The sequence below is a fragment of the Panthera leo genome, chromosome A2, assembly GCF_018350215.1.
Source record: "Panthera leo isolate Ple1 chromosome A2, P.leo_Ple1_pat1.1, whole genome shotgun sequence".
Classification (NCBI taxonomy): Eukaryota; Metazoa; Chordata; class Mammalia; order Carnivora; family Felidae; genus Panthera; species Panthera leo.
Genome location: NC_056680.1, coordinates 50,817,306 through 50,838,646, shown reverse-complemented (window position 1 = coordinate 50,838,646; position 21,341 = coordinate 50,817,306). Strand labels below are relative to the sequence as shown.

The 21,341-nt window shown below is 36.8% G+C and overlaps 1 protein-coding gene across 20 annotated transcripts in view; it reads right to left on the bottom strand.

The window, feature by feature from the left end:
* The window catches only part of SETD5 (SET domain containing 5), a 79,953-nt gene that overhangs the window by 30,815 nt on the left and 27,797 nt on the right, over positions 1-21,341 (bottom strand). For 3 of the 20 annotated variants that reach the window (XM_042910112.1, XM_042910203.1, XM_042910266.1), the window contains exons 2-13: positions 17,176-17,235; positions 13,449-13,636; positions 8,846-9,038; positions 8,460-8,565; positions 7,925-8,133; positions 7,528-7,586; positions 6,834-7,012; positions 5,861-5,899; positions 2,462-2,704; positions 1,749-1,897; positions 1,208-1,325; positions 415-524 (exon numbers count right to left, since the gene is read on the bottom strand). In XM_042910112.1, the coding sequence (XP_042766046.1) occupies positions 415-524; positions 1,208-1,325; positions 1,749-1,897; positions 2,462-2,704; positions 5,861-5,899; positions 6,834-7,012; positions 7,528-7,586; positions 7,925-8,133; positions 8,460-8,565; positions 8,846-8,937 (1,304 nt within the window). In that variant the 5' untranslated portion in view covers positions 8,938-9,038; positions 13,449-13,636; positions 17,176-17,235. The other 17 variants (XM_042910121.1, XM_042910146.1, XM_042910153.1 and 14 more) reach the window with 17 other exon arrangements.

Here is a 21,341-nt window from a genome sequence, read left to right as displayed (position 1 = left end):
CATTCAGAGAGATTACATGGTTTGAATGGGTGAGGTGAACTTTAAAATTTTCATTCTATATGATCCCTGGCACAAGTGCTGTGTGCATAACAACAGATGCTACTGCAATTTCTTGGGAGTGTCTCATACCTACCCTTTTACTGTTCTTGCTATAGAGACATAAAGACAAAACACTGTTGGTTAGGAGACCAGTGAACACTGTCATAGTATGTATCTGTGTCTCTAGGAAAAAAAACATTAACCCTAAATCTGTCTCTCCCTCCACATTTTCCAGACAAAAAATGAATCACTCATGGAAAGATGAGGTTAAAAAAAAAAGGAAATAACAAGGAACAAAAGCAGACTGATAGAAGAGCTTAATGTGTAAAAAGTAAGACAAGGTCATTCATTTAGGAAAGGTTTTGGAGGTCTTACCAGTTACTGTACTCATAATCAAATGCTATCGTGACCTCAGCATCCTTGGTGATGGCAGACACCGCATAGATACATAGGTGAATCATCCCATCTGCAATCATGTGTCGCACCTGTGTGAACATGGCTTATGGTTTACAATTTACCATAAAGACCAGGAACTCTCCATAAGAGAGAAAAATAGTATCTCTCCACTTAAGAGTTATGGTAGTCTGTTACTTAACTCCATCATTTCATATGAAACTCTTACACAGTAATTGTTTGAAAATTCATACTTTTGAAATAAATAGAGAAACCCTGAGATGTCAGAAATGAGCATAAGATCTCTGCTCTACACTTAAAGCTGTTGTCAGTTGTACCAGAGAATTAAAATTCCTTAGCCTATAAAAAAAAAGCTCTGTGGATTTTCTTGCTGAATTTGATGGCAGTTGCATGGATTATGCAGAGTAATGAATTCTAGAAATGTCTAGCATCTCCCTTACAACACTATTACCGAAAATCTAAAAAAATGACATCTTCTTTCATATAGTAATTTCTTTAATAAGACATTTCTCTTTAGCAAATGCTAACTTGCTTTCTCCCATTTCTGCCTTCTCTAAGAAATCCTCCACCTGCTCCCATCCTGTCAGATAGAATAAAAGCATCATTACTTTTGTTTTTTTGTATCTTATGATAACAGATCATAATCATTATCTACAGACCTTATATTAATCTGGGTGAAGTTTTCAGACTGCATCTTCAGAAGACTTGTCCTTTGGTGATTCCATTCAAAGAGAAGTTGCTACAGAAATCTTACCTCTGCATTTGGTGTACACGATCTTCTGATGAACCGAGCATCATTACCGAAAGTACGTGCATCCACACACATCTCTACACCATTGAATTTTGAGTAGAAGAGCACAAAGGGGTATGGTCTAAGGGATATAAGTGAAACTCCTGTAATTCTCAACACAAATAAAAAGGCCACCCCATGACTTCACTTCAAATATGAAGCATATGCTGACAGAAGCAGCAGCAGTCCTTTGCAATTCCTAAACTTGAAAAACATCACATGCCTGTCTGCTTTTGATTAAACAACAAGCACAAAGCAAGAAATGCTTGGCTTGCAAAGGAGTCATTACTGCTTTATACATTAAACAATTTATAGATTTATCTGCACATTTTTCCTGCAAATAGCAGACAGACTTGAGCTTATCTGAGCTGTAATCTTTTCCCTAAGACCATTCTATCAACCAGAATGTTTTTTCTTCTTTCTTTCTCTCTTTTTCTTTCTTTCCAGCCATACCACTCTGCCAGGCCCACTTTAGCCCTCACTGCTCAGTGAATGATGTTCTTACTTTTTGAAGAAATGCCCATTGACCTCAAATTGCTGTCGTAACATGACTTTCCCTCGATACTCTATTATAAGAGTGTCCAAAGCCAAATCTCTTGCAGCCCTCAGGATCTTCCGGTGCTTTTGAACACGAGTGACTCTTCCCAACTGTAGCTAAATAAAACCAGAATATTAACATTAGACAACAGCAACACCAGTACGGTAGACAGTTAATATATTTCCTAACTGAGGAAAAGGCACCAATATTTTCAGGTTTTATTTGTATGCAATTTAGCTCAATAATCAGAAATTCTTCAATGATAAAAGCTTCTAGGAAAACAGGCTCCACCCAATGAACCAGTCACCTCTTCCCTCACAAAAAAGCAAGAAAAGATCAAAGAGAAATACACAATTAAGATTTTAGTGGCTCTATGTCTAATGTAAGAATGAGAAAGAACAACCTTAGCTTTCTATTAATCTTAAAAATTCCTACTGAGGCTATATATCATTTCCTATCCTAATTTATCTGTTTTTAATTAATACTTTAAAAATATGTATCCAGACAGTTTCCAGTCACTACAACTTGCTTTTGGTTCAAGATGCTCATCAGCTGGCTAATTTGTTATTCTAAGGATTATACATTTGAAAGAAATGGTAATCCCATTATAGGCCCTCTTTCTGGGTTCAGAAAGTCTCAACTACTTACTTATAGGGAGTCTTTTACCCTTTGATCCTTACCTGCATTTGGGAACCAATAACTGTATTATTACAGGCCAATTCAGTCTTATTAATAGTGTCTAAAATAGCAGGTTTGCCCACAAATTCCTTGCTAGAATGTAGATGTTGTTCAAGGGCGTTCTGTACATCTGCACTGTACTGATTAGTGAAAGCTTCTTCATACTGATCAGTCCATAGTCTTATCCGATTTTCCCATCCCTCAGTTGTATTCTCATCTAAATTCTGTGCTTCAGAAGGAGAATTCTGTAGAGAACAAAGGTCAGGAAGGTTAGGAGAATCCATGCATAAAAATGGGGGGAAAACAGGCTGTATTTCCAGAGAAAATTAATTTTCACTTGGCAGTTGGTGTGGCATAAAAGAGCAATGGCCTGGGAGTTAGGGGATCTGACTTCTATCATGGTTTTGTTACCAATGAGATGTGAGACCTTGAACTTCTTAGACAAGAAGTTTCCTCATTTATAAAGTGAGAAATTTGGATCACAGTTCCATCACATCACTGTGATTTTATGACCATTTTTAAATCACAGAAATAAATTTTGTTCTTATCAGAAGAATGACATCAAGTTCACAAGAAAATCTTCATAAACACGAACAACAGAGATACCTGAAAAGATCACGCTGTTTAAATTTCCATACTGAACTGAACATCTGTGTTAGTGTACCAGCCTAAACTGGTATTTCACTTCTCTCCAGTAGAATGTTTGTTTTTTGTGACTTATTATTTTCATTATACAATTAAATACACGATAGGTCTAAAAATACCTGTGACCCAAATAAATAACCCATAATCTCACTTCCCAGAGACAAAGTTATCATTTTGGAATGTATCTTTCTAGCACTCAAACTCTGACAGTTTCAACAGCTGCAGTCTGAAGAACAGAGGTGGGGGCAGGGGAGTGGGTAGACAGAGTGTAGAAAATGCTGAGAGGTACTGTGGGATACTTCTCTAGGAAAAACGCTGCTCTCTATGGTGACAATTCTGAGAAAAAATTATTTATCTACAACATTATCCTAAACAGTTTTTACATTTGAGATACAGAGACACAGCTTAAGTATGACACATATTCTCCTCCATGGTGTCATCAGAAAACAAACACACACTGATAGTGATGATGTCATACCAGTGATGACTAGAAGGAAAAGATACCATAGTGCCAAAGCTACTTGCAAATCCATGTCCAAACTAAAGTTGCAAATATGGGCATAAGAAAATTAAATATACTTTCCATGAATGACACAGAAAACATATCTATTTTAACAATTGCTTTCTTTCACTTTTGTGTCACTGTTTTTGATGAACTATTGTCTATCGTCCTTTTCCCAAGGAACAGGGGAATGAAAAGAAAAAATTAACACTTTCACTACCCTTCTCACCACAGTCCAAAAGAATGAACAATAAACAAAGGGATCTAAGAAACACCTGAGGCCAACACACTGAGAACACAGTATCACCTGAAGTATCAGGAGCAGTTAAGCCAAAGAAAAGTACAAAACCTGAGATGTAAGGGTGCTTATCAGACTGGGGATTAGGGGGGCCCAAACAGTATTCCCAGGTTTAAACATTCAGTCGTGATCACTCAACTGATGACTTACTACGCTTAATTTATACTAGAAGCCTTTGTCACATTATTAGCTGTTGTTCACTAACAGAACACTGACTACTCTGCTGTTCCATTCTTCTAGGTACTAGAAACCCCAACTCAGTGGATTTAGAGCATAGTTCTTGAGCAGAGGTGATTTTTCCCCTAGGAGACATCTGGTAATATCTGAAGTCATTTTTGATTACCACACTTGGGTGTATGTATTACTGGCACCTAGTGGCTATGAGTAGTCTCCAGTAGGCAAGCTCTTGATTTTGGGATTAGAAATCCATATGATGAATACTTCCCATTCTTATGTGTCTCATGCACATCTTTGGTGGTGCTCTTACTAATAATTAATTCTGTGTACAAATTTGTAACCCAACTTAGAATTCTGATATGAGAATCAAAATAAACTAGTATTTTTTTTATTACTTTAATTTTAAAATGCCTATGGAACTGTCAACATCTTGAAAATACAAGCAATTTACACGTAGAGGTTTATATGTAGTTTTCACGGGCAGCCAGTCAATACCTTTCAAAAGGTTTTGAACATCTGGAGGCAAGTTACAGCAGTTGGCTGATAAAAGAGAAACGGGCTTAACAGCTGGAATCAGGGCTATGTCTGCCCCATAAGTCTATTTAAGGTCCCCTCTAAGCAAATGAGACAAAAATAAAGGGGCAGTGAAGGCAAATGTGACCTCTTACAGGAGACAGATCTAGCAAAAAAAAAAAAAAAAAAAAAAAAAAGAGTAAGTTGTGTTCCAAAACATCCTAGGACTCTTGATGCTCGTGGGCTCTAAGTCCTTTCCCAGTGCTTTTACAGGTATGTACAAGTCTGTTTATGGGTATATGCAAGGTGAAGCTTTCATATTTTAGATAAAGTGTCACCTGTGATCTTCATTAACATCAATCATATTGGTACTCCATGGATACTTATGTGTATTAATCCTAATAAAGATTTTCCTTACTAAAAGATTTTAATATTTATGCCATATAACTGTCAACAGGAAAGATTCTGCTTCTAACCATTTACACATTTAGGGATAGAAATGCTTATAGAATTAAATTAGATATTAATTCTAAGTAAATGTTATGAAGCCATAAGTAATGAACTGGGTGGGAGCTATGCTATCCTCTTACATATACATAGGTAAAGAAAAATACCAGTATAATCAAATATCCTTTGGGGAAACTGTTATTACCCAGTACCACTGCCATGTAATTTCTCAAATCTCCAACCACTATCCAGTATCACCTAATAAGCTCTTTCATTTGATAAGAAGAAAAGAAACACACTAGCATAACCTGCATCTTCTATATCAAGGAGGTATGCCCGGGACAAAACAGTTCAAAAGTAATTCCAGTAAGAGTAATTCCTATCAATAATACTACTTTCTTAACTGATGAAATTTATCCTTCCAACCGTTGCTTAAAGTCCAAATGGTGCTAGGGTGGGTGTACAAGAGACCCCGTATCACCAGAAAAACCTCAGTTTGGAGGTTGAGGCCAATTACAACGACAGAACACATCAGCCTCATTTTGTTTGATAAAATGTCACTTCCCCCCACCCCCCGCCCACCAGGAAAGCAGCTAATGAAAAACCAGTAAATGAAGGCTCATTATAGAAAGGGAAAATATTTCAGAAACAAGAAAACCTACTTTGGAGAAAGGCTCTATGAAAACTGAATGGCAACAATTACAAACTAACAAAAAGCAGAGTCCAAGATTCCCAGACCATCAATGTCAGGAAAGAAGCTGACCAAAATGCAAGATCACAGTGAAGTAAAACACAGCATCAGGGAAGAATACCCCTTACCTTCATCCGCAAGGACTTCCGGGATCCCTCTCGAAATGCCTATCCCAAAGAGGAAAACAAGTAGAACAAAACAAAACTTGGTACCAAGAATGACAGTTATACCTATCTGAGACTAAAACTAAGGCAAGAACTAGTGTTTTAGTCTGTCCCCTTTTCCCTAGGTAATAAACACAGTGGAATTCCCCACACTGTTATCAAGAACAGGGGCAGCTCTAGGCCAGTGACCTTTGAGGCTAATTCTGACACTTTCCATTGTGAAACTAAGTAATTAACAGGGAAGAGCATGCATCACTTAAATCCTATATGCACTCCTGTCACTAAAAGAAAAATAAAAACATTTCATAAGGTTGCAGATTTACCAGTTTTGAAATTAAGAAGGAAACAAAGACCAATCCCCTTAACAAGGGGTGGGCAAGTCACCTAAGAGCAACAGAGTTGCCATGATGGGGAAGAAAGAACACCAAACAGAAGAGGTTTCTCCTGGAGACTTTTTAGTTGAGAATACATGAAAGTGACCACAACACTGAGGAAGCCTAAACCATTCAAGAGAAGTTTCCTCACTTTTTTGAAACAAGGAAAAAACAATCAACCCAATGACATGAGGTGGGCATGTACCAGGACAAGAATTTCAGACTGTATTTTGGGACTGAGGAGGTGGGGAGATACTGAAGGACAGCGGAAGCCTAGACTGGAGGTTACGGTACCTATGGGTTTGGCCAGGCGGGGCTGGGATTTCATACCTGGGATGGGGTTTGGAGAAGAAACTTTGTGCCAGTTGTGATGGTATGGAGTGGCAGAAGAGAGGTTGGTCTACATATTCACAACACAGATTAGCCGATTTTTGCCAAGTAGAGCAAAAGTGGCCCTTCAAACATCTGGATCAAACTTCTTAAAAGAATTTTGGTGCCTTCTTGGTCCAGAATTTGAACTATATCAGACATATTTCTATTTAAGATACTTTTACTCTCCATACCTTGATTTTCTTCGTCTTTGCTGCTGCACGACCCTTTTCTGGACTCTTCTTCCGCTTCTTGGGTTTGGTTCTTCTAACAGTTAAGGTGATGCTTGTAGGTGTGTGCTGTGTTGCTGTGTACAACACAGTGGAAGGAGAAAGCTCCTCATCCCAGCTTTCTGTTGCACTGCTATCCCCACCTGAAAAAAAGTTATTTCATAGTTTATACGTTGTGCAAACAAACTCAAAAGTGCATTAAAAGCAGCTTATTCTTTTATCTCTACCCCATATCCAGGAAGTCATAACTTCTATTAACTGTGTCATCTTTAGAACATAAATACCCACCTTCCTTATGAAATCAAGATTCTTTCTATACCGCTGGCATCAAGCATAGAAACCCTGTTCTACATCACATACACTTTTTCCCTTGTACTGAGTCCCCAAGCTTCATCGCCTCAATATGTAAACACGAAAAGGATCTCGTTATTTTATTTGGTATGTGTGCTCACATGACATATTTTGATTGCTTCGGGGCTAAAATGTTGTTTTTGGATATATTAATTCACAAGAGAAGTACACAGTGTTTGTGAGAGAACAGCTTTCTCTTTTCATGAAGAGTTGGGACCATGGGAACTTACAGGAGTTCTTGAGATGATTATGTAAATTGCAAAATATTTATCTGTCAAAATGCGGGCCCAACCCATTTTCAGCTCACCTGATATGTTGTCCTGCTTCCGCCGATGAAGTCTAATAACCTTCCCCCTGCTCATTCCCCTAAAGAGGGAAAATAAACTTAAAGTAGTCCTTCCAACAGCATGCCGCACATCATTGCACACATGGGAGACGTGTCTCTGTGTATACTACCCCCTTCCTCCCACCTACCAAATGTTTCCAGGACATTAAATTTCATATCAAATTCAATAGCTTTAACATCAATCTCTCATTCCTTGTTGTCAGCAATTCTCACCTAGTGCAGAGAATTCGAGCCAAGGAGCATTAAGGAATCATCTACATTAACAAACACAAGAAAGAATACTTTGAGCTTTTCCCTACTAATAAGAAACCCTAATCCCAGCAACCCAGGCTTGAATTGAGATGGAGCATGATCTTACCTGCACTTGTCACAGTTGAGAAGGAAGCCATCCTGAGAAAGACCACAAGGACACCAGGTAGGAACAGTCTCTCCTTCAGAGTTCGGGCTGTCTCCACAGCGTTCCTCTACGGGCGACGGCAGGCCATTCAGGTCAGAACGAGGGATGATCGTCTGGACAGGGGGAGAAGCAGGAGGTGTCGGAGGAGGAGGGGCTCCGTAATTATGATCCTGAAAATAAGATTTTTTAAATCAACAGTGTCCAAACACTGGCCCCTCTCTCCCCTAAAGTATGGTACATATGGAAAGAAAGAAGAAAGTAGTACCCTTTGTTTTTTGGCTTCAACCAGGAAAGTGATAAAACAAAATGCCAAGGTCAACTGGGACATAAAAACAAGAACAATGATGCAGGGCTAGACGTCCGCTGGAGGCAGGGAAGTGCAAAAGGGGCAACTTCGTCATGCTGCATATAAACATTTCAAGAAAGTCACAATGTATAAGAATGGATTACACTCCAGGAAGATCACTGCTCTGGAGAGAAACAAATGCATACTCACAGCATAAGGCAGTCCTCGACACCCATGCCTCTGAGTGGTCCCATAATTATGAGTGGAATACACGCTCTTCTCATTAACTGCTGGACTAGCCTCCACAGATTCAGGGCTGCACAAAGGCGAAAAGCAACGCATGATAGCATAACACCTAATCTTCCCTTAAACTAAGACTTTAACTTCCCATTCTAACCCCTCCACTTTCCACAACCACCAGCCACTAGAATAAGAGAAGGAACTCAGTGAAACAATCTGATTAACATAACTAAGCCTATAAATAACAGGAGTGTTATTAAATGTGGATTTGTGTGTAACATGAAGCCAGTACAGGCAGATGTCTCAAGGCAGGCACCTGGAATACAAGGTGTCCCTAATGACAAACACAAACGTACCAGCTGAGCAGGGAGTTTCCCCTAGAGAAGCCACTCTGGGCTGGTTTAGACTCAGAACTATTCTTCTTAATTGGATCTCTTAATACTTCCATGAAACCTCACATGACATTTGCAGTGAGTGAGATGATGAAAGTGCCTTCTGCACTGCCCCAGGGACCAGGCCCTCTTCCATTCACTACCAAGACAGGATACCCTGAAGAAAGTACAGGTAAAAACAACGGCATCTTATATTTATCATACCTCTCATCTTGATGAACCCCCAAACACCTTTCAAATATTAGAGTAATAATTTCTCATCCACCAATGACATGCAAGCATATCAAGGACACAATTACTTAACAGCTGCATGGTAATACCACAGAACTTCAAAATAATCAGAACTGTACTCAGAAGTTATTGTCTACTGACAAACAGTAAGAGTAGTAGTGGCTACCATTCTGAATCACCCGTTATTTTCTAGGTGCTTTGATGTACATTAATTCATTTACTCTGCAACTAGTAAACATGGTAAATAGCACCCCATTTTTACAGAAGTTGAGGCGGTGAGATTATGTGACTTCACCAAGGTCACACACTGACAGAGCCAGAATTTGAAACAATGTCTAACTCCAAATCCTGTACTCTTTCCACTATGTTTAACTGGTGTGGTAAACCAGGATAACATTCTATTTTTAAAAACTTAAGTAACCAGGCTTATTGAAAAACTTGGCTTAGAATCTTTTTGTATCCTCAATGAGTCGAAAGCAAAGTGCTCAAGTATAACTTATTAATATACAATAATTATAAATGTGTTCAAATTTAGAAATTTAATGTAAGCCTTTACTTGATAATAAAAAGGCATAGGTAACAAAGGACAAAATACAAGTTTTGGTAAAAAAAGAACTTGTAACTCTGATTGTTACCTGGTTAGATTTTAGGGAATCTTGAGAAAGATAATTAAGGAATATGATCATATAACTTTGAACTCAATAATGGATTATCTGTCATTTAAGTTAACTAGAACAGAGATTCACAAATCAGAAACTCCAAGGACACGTAGTAACTCAGCCTTAGAGATCAAAGGGTCTTTTAAGGAATCAAATAATGCATAGTTTGCTTTAAGGAACATACATTTATCCTGCTTGGAAGTATACAATACACCGTACTTGGCAGGAATAAAGTGTGCGCAGTTCAATGTGGTGCAATGTCAGCTGAGAAGTGAGGGATAAAAGAAAATTCTGAGATATATCCAACTCACCCAGTTATATGCTCCAAAACTGTGAGAAGGGATCTTATTAATAACAGCAAAGGTAATTTCTAGGTGAAGAAGAACTTTAGACATAGGAAAGTATTCTGTTAGTGAAGTGCATGCATTTTATTCTTTAAGAGTGTCTGCAAGATGGGAACTGGGGTGGGGGGTACATCAAGAATGCAGGTCAGTATTCTTGAGAAAAGATGATCTGACATGGCTCACTGAGAGGCAATCAGCTCTGAGTATTAGGAAACAGGTGGGGTTTCCTAAATGAAACTGAAGGCAAACAAGCATTAATAAAATGAAGGTAGAATTTAGTTTCTATGATGGATAGTTAAAAGAAAGTAATAACTTTCTACAACATTGTTAATTCACTAGATAAACAAGTATTCCAAAGAACTGTACATATTTTGTAGAAGAGATTTTGTACCACTGAACACATGGGGTGAAACATGGCAGCCGTTTATTAGAAATGGAGTTTTTCTGGACGGGAAAAAGGAATGTGGCATGAAATAAAAGATGGCCATGGAGATGGAGCTATGTTGGTTGTATCTTACCCATCTCCCAACTGGGTAAATATGAACATATGCACTTCATGTGCAAGTCTAGGGAATAAAAATAAAATGTATATTGTGGAGGTTAAAAGGCCATCCCACTGGACAATACTTCCTAGTAAAGCACAGCATTTAATCTGTTGTTATGTGTGCAAAATATTAAAATTTAAGCTCATCTTTTGATGAGGAAACTACAATTTCCATAGTGGTTATTAATCAGTTACATGTTGACAGGTAACTATGCGATTTCCTAGGATATTCCTTGATACATATATACACACACATATATATATACATATATACATATATATATATGTATATATATATCAGCTCTTATCTATGTTTTAAAATATGGAGTAAAAATCTGTAGTGTTAGGATTGCGTTTCCTTATTAGCCAACCATTTTATGCAAATGTATTACTGCCTTTCTTCCTCTATGTTTGAATTGCTATGAGAGTTGGGCACATACACAGAAGCCATGTTTACAACAGATACTGAGTCGACTGTGTTTTAAGTACAACGTGCCACCTGCTGCTATAATGCTACCTCTTGGAAAATGTCTGAAATCCATTTATGGCATAATTGTAAATTCAGAAAAATCCTTGCTTCTATTGTTACATCTAGAGGTTCTCCTACAAATACATGAAAAATGCATGATGTATACTGTTGTTATCAGATTTAAAATCCCATGAGGTAAGATCTACGTCTTTTACTTAGTGATGTTGCCTTTCATACCAAGTTTAATTTTAATCTTAGAGTGCCCAGAACAATGAAATATGCAGGAAAAGTGGAACATGCATGGTAAAACATTAAGAAATATCCTCTAAAATGTAACAGAATGGTACATAAGCAAATTGTTGACATTATCTTGCTTTGTAGAAATACTAAATGAGTAACTGTGTAATAAGTCATGACAACAGTATCAGAAATCTGTCAAGAAATTACAATGAAAATGCTTCAGGAAATAGAAACCTTGCAGTCAAATTTTTAGGCCCTAAGTCTGCAATTACTTCTGGACTACCCAGCAGCATTTATGGGTGGTCATCTCTGTACTTTGGGAAAAACACCAGTTTTAAGAATAATTGCTTTAGGTCTTTTTCTATGAATCCCAAATTAATTTAATTTGGGGTTGATCACATTAATTTGATTTAATCTCTCTTGAAATTTCTCACCAATGTTAATGCTGTCTACCTGTGTGGTTTGTTAGTGAATCCATATAGGAGGTAGTAAATGACTTTACAAAAATTCATGAACACTATACAGTTATGGTTCCTAATGCAGCAAGATTTTTCAGTACTTGATTTGGGAAATAGTACTTGTAAACTTGGAAGTCTAGCTACTGGCATAACTGAATCTCTTTGCATGCAAAAAGATAAAAACAAAACGAAACAGGAAAAAAAGCCCTGGAGGGAACACAATTCCACCCTTCCCACCCCCCACCCTCCTCCACCTTCCTTTTTATATGGGAACAAGGCCAAAATTTTTCAGTTCTAGACTACCCCAGAATATAATATATTGCTTCTTAGGGTAGGATCATGTTAAGTCTTCCTCTTTAAGGAAGACAATAAACAGTTAAGTAATCCTAGGCGGCTTTGTGAAGAAATGTACATGCTCTTTACTATATTCTCAGTTTTAAGGAAGAAAACCACTATTAATCAGGGATGCAGTTGAACCCAGAGCTCTGGTACAGTTGCTTTGCTTTGCTGAAGGGGGAAGAATCCCCAGGGACTATGAAAATGGCAAGAGAAACAGGGGAATTAGAGCAACACCCACCTCACTCAAGAAGTGGCTGTGGGATCAAGAGTCTGAACTGGACCTGAACATATTCAAAACACCAGGATTTTTCCAGCCCAGACCCTAATCCCTGGTACTGCCTGGAATAGACTTGGCTTCTGGGGGTGTGCTGCCCCCTAGGCCCCTTGGGTCTCTTTCGCTGGACTTTCACATCCTGGTGTAGTGCCACTTCGTCTTGAAAGGTAGGGGGCTTCCACTTCCTTTCTGTAAGCAAGGAAGATTGGGTACAAGGGAGGTAAAAGGACAAGAGGGGGAATCTGTGAGCAGGGGGAATCTTGGACAACTTAAAAGAGAAGGGATACAAAAAGCTAAAAATTTTTAAACTGTGAATAATATATAAAGTTTTATAATGAAGGCCTACCTTCATTGCCATTTGGTATTTAAATTCTTCAAGAATTGAGAGTCTATTTTAGGGATTGGGCTTTTCGACAAATTCTGAATTCCTAAAGCTGCTCTTAGCTGAAAAAAAAGTTTGGTACCACTGATTTTGAAGGTCCTCTTTCTAGGCAATGAATATTATATAAAAAAACAGATGACACTGCTTTCCACGTTTTCTACCCCAAATATCAGAAGTTCTAAGTAACCTGCCCATATAAAGTTTTAGCCCCTTTACTCTAGAACAGTGAGAAGTACATAGGAAGAGGCCTTCAAGGAAAATCAGTTGGAGAGAACTCCTTATCTCCATCAGAATAATCATTAATTCTACAGAAGCAGGCAGTGACACCTACTTTATTTTTCAATCTTCCCAACCCGTCAAAACCAATGAAAATGTAATCACTACTTGCAAATTTAATTCAATGATATTATTTACTAAGAAATCCACCCCCACCCCATTCTTTTCCTCCCCTTTCTAACTCTTTTTTTTTTTTCCTCCAGCTTCTATGGGCGAAAAGGGAAAGGTCCAATGTCATTTACAGTGGGCTAGGCTTGGGTTTAGAAAATATTGCTTATTATTAGATGCCCATAAGAAAGTTATCTCCACACAAATTGGTAATGCACCTACTACCTAGAAAGTAGCACTTACTCTGATCCAGCAGCCATATCTGAGTAGGATGTATCTGGTGTGGTGACTCCCAGAGGGATTGCAATGCTCATGACGTCCAATACAGCAAGAGAGAGGAAATCACGGGGTCCAATTAATGGAGACTGGCCACTCTGAGAGTGGGGGTGAGCTGCACAGCCTTAACCAACATGTTATGGACATGAGGAATCCTGCCAGAGAAAAGGAAAATATCTAGTAACCTGATAGTTCTTTAAATGTATTCTAAATGCTACAGAATATTTTTCCATTTTTAAAGTAAGTCTTTTAAGGGGCAAATATAAATAAAACAAGTACAGCAAAGGGTCTATACATTGTCCTATTTTATTGTGTACTACATTAATGTTCTACAAAATGAGGTAGCCAAAGTTATGCTAACTTTTCATATCTTTATTATTATTTTTCTTTGCTTTTTAGCAAAAGGGAAAGTAATGGTCTGCCTTGCTTACTAGTATAAGTACATTTCCACCATTCTACAACTGCTCATCAAACAAAATTTTCTGGCAGCCTAACACCTATTACATAGTAAGTTCTAATGTAGGTAAATAGAAATATCAAAGTTTAACTAAATTCTTTAACAATTAAAGATCTTCATTTAGGGGTGCTTGGCCGGCTCAGCTGGTATAGCATGCTACTCTTGATCTCAGGGTCATGAGTTCAAGTCCCATACTGGGTGTAGAGATTACTTAAAAAAAAGAAAGAAAGAAAAATTAAATATTTTTAATATTTAAAATTAAAGTTTTTCCCCCACCCCGGGCCACAAATAAATGCAGTTTTACCAGCAGCCAACAATGTTATTTATTCCAGAGTAAGTGTGATGATAAAAGAGATCTGTTTTTATTTGATTGGATACAGCTGTTCTTATTGCTTTCTTGTGTCACATTACATTCTTTTCCTTTTTTTTTTTTAAAGTTTATTTGAGAGAGAGAGAGAGAGAGAGACAGAGACAGAGACAGAGACAGAGACAGACAGTGAGTGGGCGAGGGGCAGAGAGAGAGGGAGAGAGGAGAGAATCTCAAGCAGGCTCTGCACTGTCAGCATGAAGTCCGCCGCAGGGCTCAAACTCATAAACCATGAGATCATGACCTGAGCAGAAACCAAGAACTGGACACTTAACTGAGCCACTCACGTGCCCTTCTTTTTCTTCTTTGAAACCATTTTATTTTAACTGTAATTTTGGGAGAAGATGCAACTACCTTAACTGTATTTGTTAGGCTTTCACTACTAGGTTTAAATAAAAATGGACGCCTGGGTGGTTCAGTCGATTAAACATCTGACTCTTGGCTTTGGCTCAAGTCATGATCTCACCACTCATGACTTCAAGCCCTACGTCGGGCTCTGCGCTACCAGAGCCTCTTGGGATACTCTCCCTCTCTCTCTCTGTGCTTCCCCTGCTTGCTCACTCTCTCTCTCTCTCAAAATAAATAAATTTAAAAAAATAAAATAAAATGAAAAAAAACAAAAACATACACCATAAAGAGTATAGTTTCATGATAAAGATGAGAAAATTTTCTATGGAAAAGGAGACAGGATACCTTGAGTTGCTGACCATAACCAGTGGAATTTGGGAACACAAAAGACTCACAAACTACTAAACTGTAAAACGTCAAAAGTACATTAAGACTGAGGTGCTCCTGGCTGGCTAGCTCAGTTGGTTCTGAGCCCCACGCTGGGTGTAGAGATTACTTGAAAAATAAAATCTTAAAAAAAAAAAAAAAAAAAGCACATTAAGAAATTTGGAGGTATGGTACAAAGGGGGTAAAAAGTGTACTCTGATTTCACATTAGTGGTTTTATATTAAACCATTAAAAGAATAAGACAAGAAGCGTTTTATGTGGGAGGGAAGAAAGTCAGTGTGAATGTTAAAGGCCCAGGTTAATAAAGACTTTTGCAAAGAGACTACAAAAATATCTCATGACTGATCTACTGATTCATGGTAAGACAAATAGGAAGAAAAATCAAACATTTATATTAAAGAAAATTTAATGCAATGAAAAGTATATGATACTAACTCAATCCAGGGAATAATGGCAAAATTTAAATGGTAGACCATCTGAGATACCTGAATCTTTTTTGATATATGAAGCAAATTAATATGGATAAGAAAACAAATTGTGAGCAGTGAATCAGGCCAAGATTTTTAAGAACACATTAAGATAATATTAATCTTTTGTGTTGTTATTTTAGAAAATTATAAACAGCTATATGCTAAGCAGTCCTCCCTGGCACCTACATTTTTAAAGAGCTGGATCTCATCAAGATCTAGGACTCTCCAAATCTGAGGGAAGGCCAGACACCGGTTCCTATACAAGTGAAGGGGACATATTGCTAGACTTGGGACTGAAATGAAAAAGGCAAATTTTCCTGTTGTTTCTTTTCAGTTTATAAAAGAGAAGTGACTAACCTAACTCCTTAGGCCTGTCGTACACATAAATGTTTCCTTTCCCTAACAGTATATCAAAACAGATTTAGGCAGTACATCCTCCAAGCCTCTGGGAAATTGAAATAAAATCTACAAATAACAAAAGAGAGAATATTTATAACTTAATAAGCTCAAAATATAGTTAAATATTGGGGATTGTTGGTCACAACTCTTCCCCTAATTTCAGTGTCACTCTATAACTTGAACCAAAGAGAAAAACACAAACAAACAAAACCAAAAAGCCCAGAAGCTGCATGGCTTGATAATCAGAGCAGAATCTTATAATGATCATGCCTCCCCTAACCAATATAGGAATCTCAATCATGTGTTACAATTTCAGTAAAGGACAGAAAAAGTTATTCAATACCATTAAAAAGCCTTTGTCATAGCCATTACTATTATATGCTCATAAAAAAAAAGTAGGCTGCTAGAAGAAAGACAACTTATAAAACTTACGCTGACAGTTATCTTTGCAAGTCATTTTTAAAAGATATGCTAAAAGGAAACAATGGGAAAATTACTTGATAATATTTCCTTAATGAATGAGTAAATAATTAACATATTCCTTATTGAAATCTCAACCTAGTTAATTTGTATACTTGATAAATTTAAGAAATATTAACTAGTTAACTATGAACTTCTCTTTCATGAATTCCTCCATCTTCCTCTTGTCTACTTTTACATGACCCATCCTGATAAAGACAACCATTATATAGCATGTCCATCGTGTTCTAAATAATGCTTTAACAATACCAGCCTTCCTAATTCAAAACATGTTAACAAAACCAAATTGCTCATATAACCCTGACAGTCGTTCCTTCCCTAAATAATACTCTGCGAAATGTAGCTCTTAAAATATTAACTAAAGTCATTTTAACAGATCATCTATATGCAATATTTTCTTATTTTAATTACTCTAGTTTTATAAGCCAAGACAACAGACTCTCAGTATAGTTTACAAAGCTTAGCAGTATAACAGTCATTAACCTATCACACGATTTGGAGAGGTGTCTTAGAGTGAAAAGTTAAATCTGTCTCTAGGTAGAACAATTCCAAGATATCTTTTACCTGTTAATTTTTCTGTCTCTTCCTATAAACTCTATGAGGACAAGATTTTTGTGTTTTATCCTCTGTTGTACTTTCAATGTTCTCAAAGGTGCCTGGCACACAGAAAGTGTTCTGAGAATGTTTGCTGAATGAATTATAATCACAATGATCAACATATAATTGTAGCATTCATTACAATATAAAAATTAAAACAAATTTAAAGGATTTATTTGACTCAGTCACCTTTTTATAGACCTCCGAATATGAAGTCCCCCAAAATTATCTGCCAGTAACTCTGAAGACCTAGAAAAAGTTGGGACACAGATTAGTACAGAAAGAAGTAACATTGATAGACACAAAGAACAGAATTATATAGAATATTTTAACGGCAATTTTGTGTTTCATTTCTACACACTGGCTTGTTAACCATCCTTTGTTTCATTTACTACTATATTTTTGTCCTTTAACCGATATATCCTATTTCCCTGTAAAGCCAGAACCTAAATAATGGAAAAGGAAATTATCTTTATTAAAGACTTAAGAAGTGGAAAATATGATGTCATTCAGTAATCCTCTTTTCTTCAAATGAGAATTCTCTCCCATTTCCCAAGAGATTCTTTTTTCTCTTTCCTAGGAGATGCTTCTTCTGTACTGACCCCCTCCCAAAATCCAGGGGCTTTCTTTAATCAAATGTCAAATTTACTCTCTACTATCACCTATTAAAGTTCATATTACGCCCATCCCCTCCATCCCACCTATCCTCTTTCCTGCTATAAAAAAAGACTGACAAAAGGGAGTCAATTGTATGTGTGGTAAACTTCATAATGAAAACATGGGGAAAAATAGGGCCTTAAATAACTTTCTACCCTCCAACAAGTAAAGGACAATAGGTAATTTTAGGCAGCAAAGTCAAATTTAGCATTAGCCAAAATAATGTTAATCTCTCTATGTATGTGTTAATATATACCTAAAATGTTAATGTAACTATGTACGTGAAAAGAGCTGTTTGTGGGATTCCAGTTACCAAGCAAGACAGGAAATATACTTTTATATCAATATTTTATTTATAAAAAATTGGAAAATTAACTATTCTTTAAAAACAATTTTAAAAGAGCACACATAAAAGGTATGAAGGTAATAGTAAAAGAAAGAAAAAATAAAGAAGTGGACTCCTTTAGCAAAAACAAAGAAAGAGGATAAGAAACGACAGGAGGAAAAAGGGAACTAAATATATGAATATACAGTAGGGGGAAAATGAATGCACCAGAATTTCAATTTCACATCAATTTGACTATTTCCAGAACAAGTCATCAGAATCCACAGGAACAGTAAGTTCTTGGATTCAGAAGCAGAACCAACCACTCTCCCAGTACTAAGTACTTTTTTGAGAAGTCACCATTTACATACATACACAGTTTCTGGAGAAAATACTGTTAATTAGAAGATGCCAGAAATGTTTTATAATTACCCATCTTTTTAACTGGGTTCAGAAATGGTCAATAGTCTCTGTGTCATTCTGACAGTCTCTTCTCTATATGACTTGCTGAAAGCACAAGACCCGTGTGATCTATCTGGTCACTCTCAGAACAGACACACAAAAAGTGTTTTCAGAACAATTCCAACAGAGATTTCAGAAAAAGAAATTGCATCAGCCAGGTGAGCCGGAAGCAGCTGGGAGACAAGAGTCCAATAAACAGCCAATCCAATGAAAGAAATTCAGAACAAGTCTGCTTCAGTAATCCTGTGAAGAGGACTGGCAGGAAGAGGAGTGCCGCTTTAGAAAGAGAACAGGCCTCATATGCTTCAGACAGTCTTTGTACTGAGGCTGTGGACCTTGGCCATTCTCCCAGAAATGATGCAATCCTGATGAACAAGATCTGCTGCCAGAGAAACAATTGTTAACAGCCTATGCAGACAGCAACTCAGCCAAGGAGCAATCTCTGATCAACTCTCTTCACAAACCCCCAGAAGCCACATCTCTTCCTCAATTTTGGTCTCTGACAAAACATATAAGTGAATACATATTAAATATATACAAACAAGCCATCTTCCCAAAACGTCCCTTTTCTTTTAATTGCTTTGGTTTTCCAATCTCAATCATCCGTAACTAAAATTTAAATACATCACTGAAAGCATTTCTATTTTAATGAATATAATTCTCCAAGCATATTAACAACAAGGTTTTAAAGGCAAGGTGTTAACAAAACGGTTGAGATTTTCCTTATTCTCATCAGAAAACGTTTTGAAAAGTAGTAGTGGCTTCCCTATGTATGAAAATCACTCTGGAATCTAGGGCCCAATTATAAGATTTCAAAGTAAGGACAAATATGCACACTCACTAATTCAGGGCCAGAAAAGTATATTTTACAGTTATTTTTCAAATTATGTGAGACCCAATATGTTAAAGATAGGTATGTATTACAGAAAAGGAGAACATCTCTTCTTGTTTAGGCTGGCATAAACAGGTTGAATGATATCACAATCTGCAATGCTTACTTTTCTCAAGGGCAACAATATTACTTCAGATCTTTTAAGAGGGTTAATGATTATTTTTATCCTATTAGCCACAACTTCCTATTTTGGAATTAAAATTATAAACATCCTAAATTTAAAAATCCTCCCTAGATTCCTTACCTCCTAGGTCTGGTTTCTTTCCAGAGTTTTAGCATTAAGTTGTACATAGAATACTTTTATAAAATTATTAGGATTTCTGCCCCTCATTTACTACATAAAGGACCCTGCATATAAAAGCTCTCAGTTCTCTGAATTCCAACTAGCCATAAGCTACAATCAACCAAATTTCTTCCTTTTGAAAGCAATCTCTTGAACTGGGATTCACTAAAACACAAGCATCTAAGATGTCTCCTGAAATCAATGTATTTAGCCCAGTGTACTATTCTGTCTAGACTAACTCTAAAGCAATAAAAGAGCTACAGCAGTCCAAGAAGTGAATATACTTAACTCAGTTAAGAGAAAAACATTTTTTCAGAAAAATTTTAAATAAGGCCATTAATTAATGAAAATATTTTCAAAATAGCCATTAATAAAAACAAAACTGCCATTACTTAAGATTTAATTTCTGAACCTACTGATTACTCAAAATTTTCTTACACACTTAAGTTGAATTTATTCCTAAGTATTTCTACACTTCAGTTTCCTCTTTAGAACTTTACAAAATAGTAAAAAGGAGTGATGGGAAAAGAATATTGGAAGGTTTTTAATATGACTATTACCCTCAATGTTTAAATCAGAGAGTACTTCAAAGTGCAATTAATACACAAATGCATTTTATCTACAGGACCAACTTGTCTGAGAACTAATGTGGCAGTTGCCACTTATATGTTTTATCTTCCATCTTCAACCCAAACAAGTATCAAAGTACAACACTGCCATTGTACTGTAACATATAAGCTTGTGACCTTGAGAAAAGAAAATGTTATGAAAAAGTATTATATTAAGATGTAGGAAATCTGAGTTCTAGCCTACAACTTAAATAATTTGGTGATCTCAGAAAAGTCACTTTTTATACACAATCTTTAAATTCCTCAAAGTAAAATCTCATTGGGTTTTTTTCTGCTCCAGGTATCTATGAATCCTGGCATTGGCTTAGGCAATTCATGCATGTAGGGTCTCAAAGTCTCAGTTTTCTCATCTGTACAAAAGAAAGAATAATACTTGTCCTGCTCACTCACAGGTACATATAGACTAGCATTTGTAGCAAATAAAGAGTTTAAATGGCTCTCTACAGCCTTTAAATAGATGTGAAGAGGAGCTGCTACTATAACCTGAATGTGGCTAACAATTATCTTCACTATTCTCCAAAGGGTGTGTATTTTAATTTTGCTAAAGTAACCTGAGAAAAGGATACGCCAGTAAATAAGAAAAAAAAACAATGTAGCAGAGATAAGTGATAAACACAGAAGAATTATTGGAAAATAAGAGATGAACTCTAAGACAAAGTGCTAAGAGATGTGGCAAAAAGTTCATATAACTGGGATGGTATAAACTATAAATTAGGATTTGAAGCAACTTAATGCAGGCTAAGAATCTAGAAGAAGTTCAGGTCTGAAGATAAAGAAGAAAAGAAAAAAACTGGGGGTAAACAATGAAGACTAAAGAAATTTATGGGCTCCTGGATGGCTCAGTCAGTTAAGTGGCTGACCTTTGGCTCAGGTCATGATCTCAAGGTTCAGGAGTTTGAGCCCTGCATCGGGCTCTATGCTGACAGCTCAGAGCCTGGTACCTGCTTCAGATGCTGTGTCTCCCTCTCTCTTTGCCCCATGCCTGCTTGCACTGTCTGTCTGTCTGTCTGTCTGTCTCTCTCTCAAAAAAAACCAAACATCAAAAAAAAAAAAAAAGTGTTTTTAAAGAAACTTTAAGTAATTTAGAGTCAAGATAAAGTTTCTTTT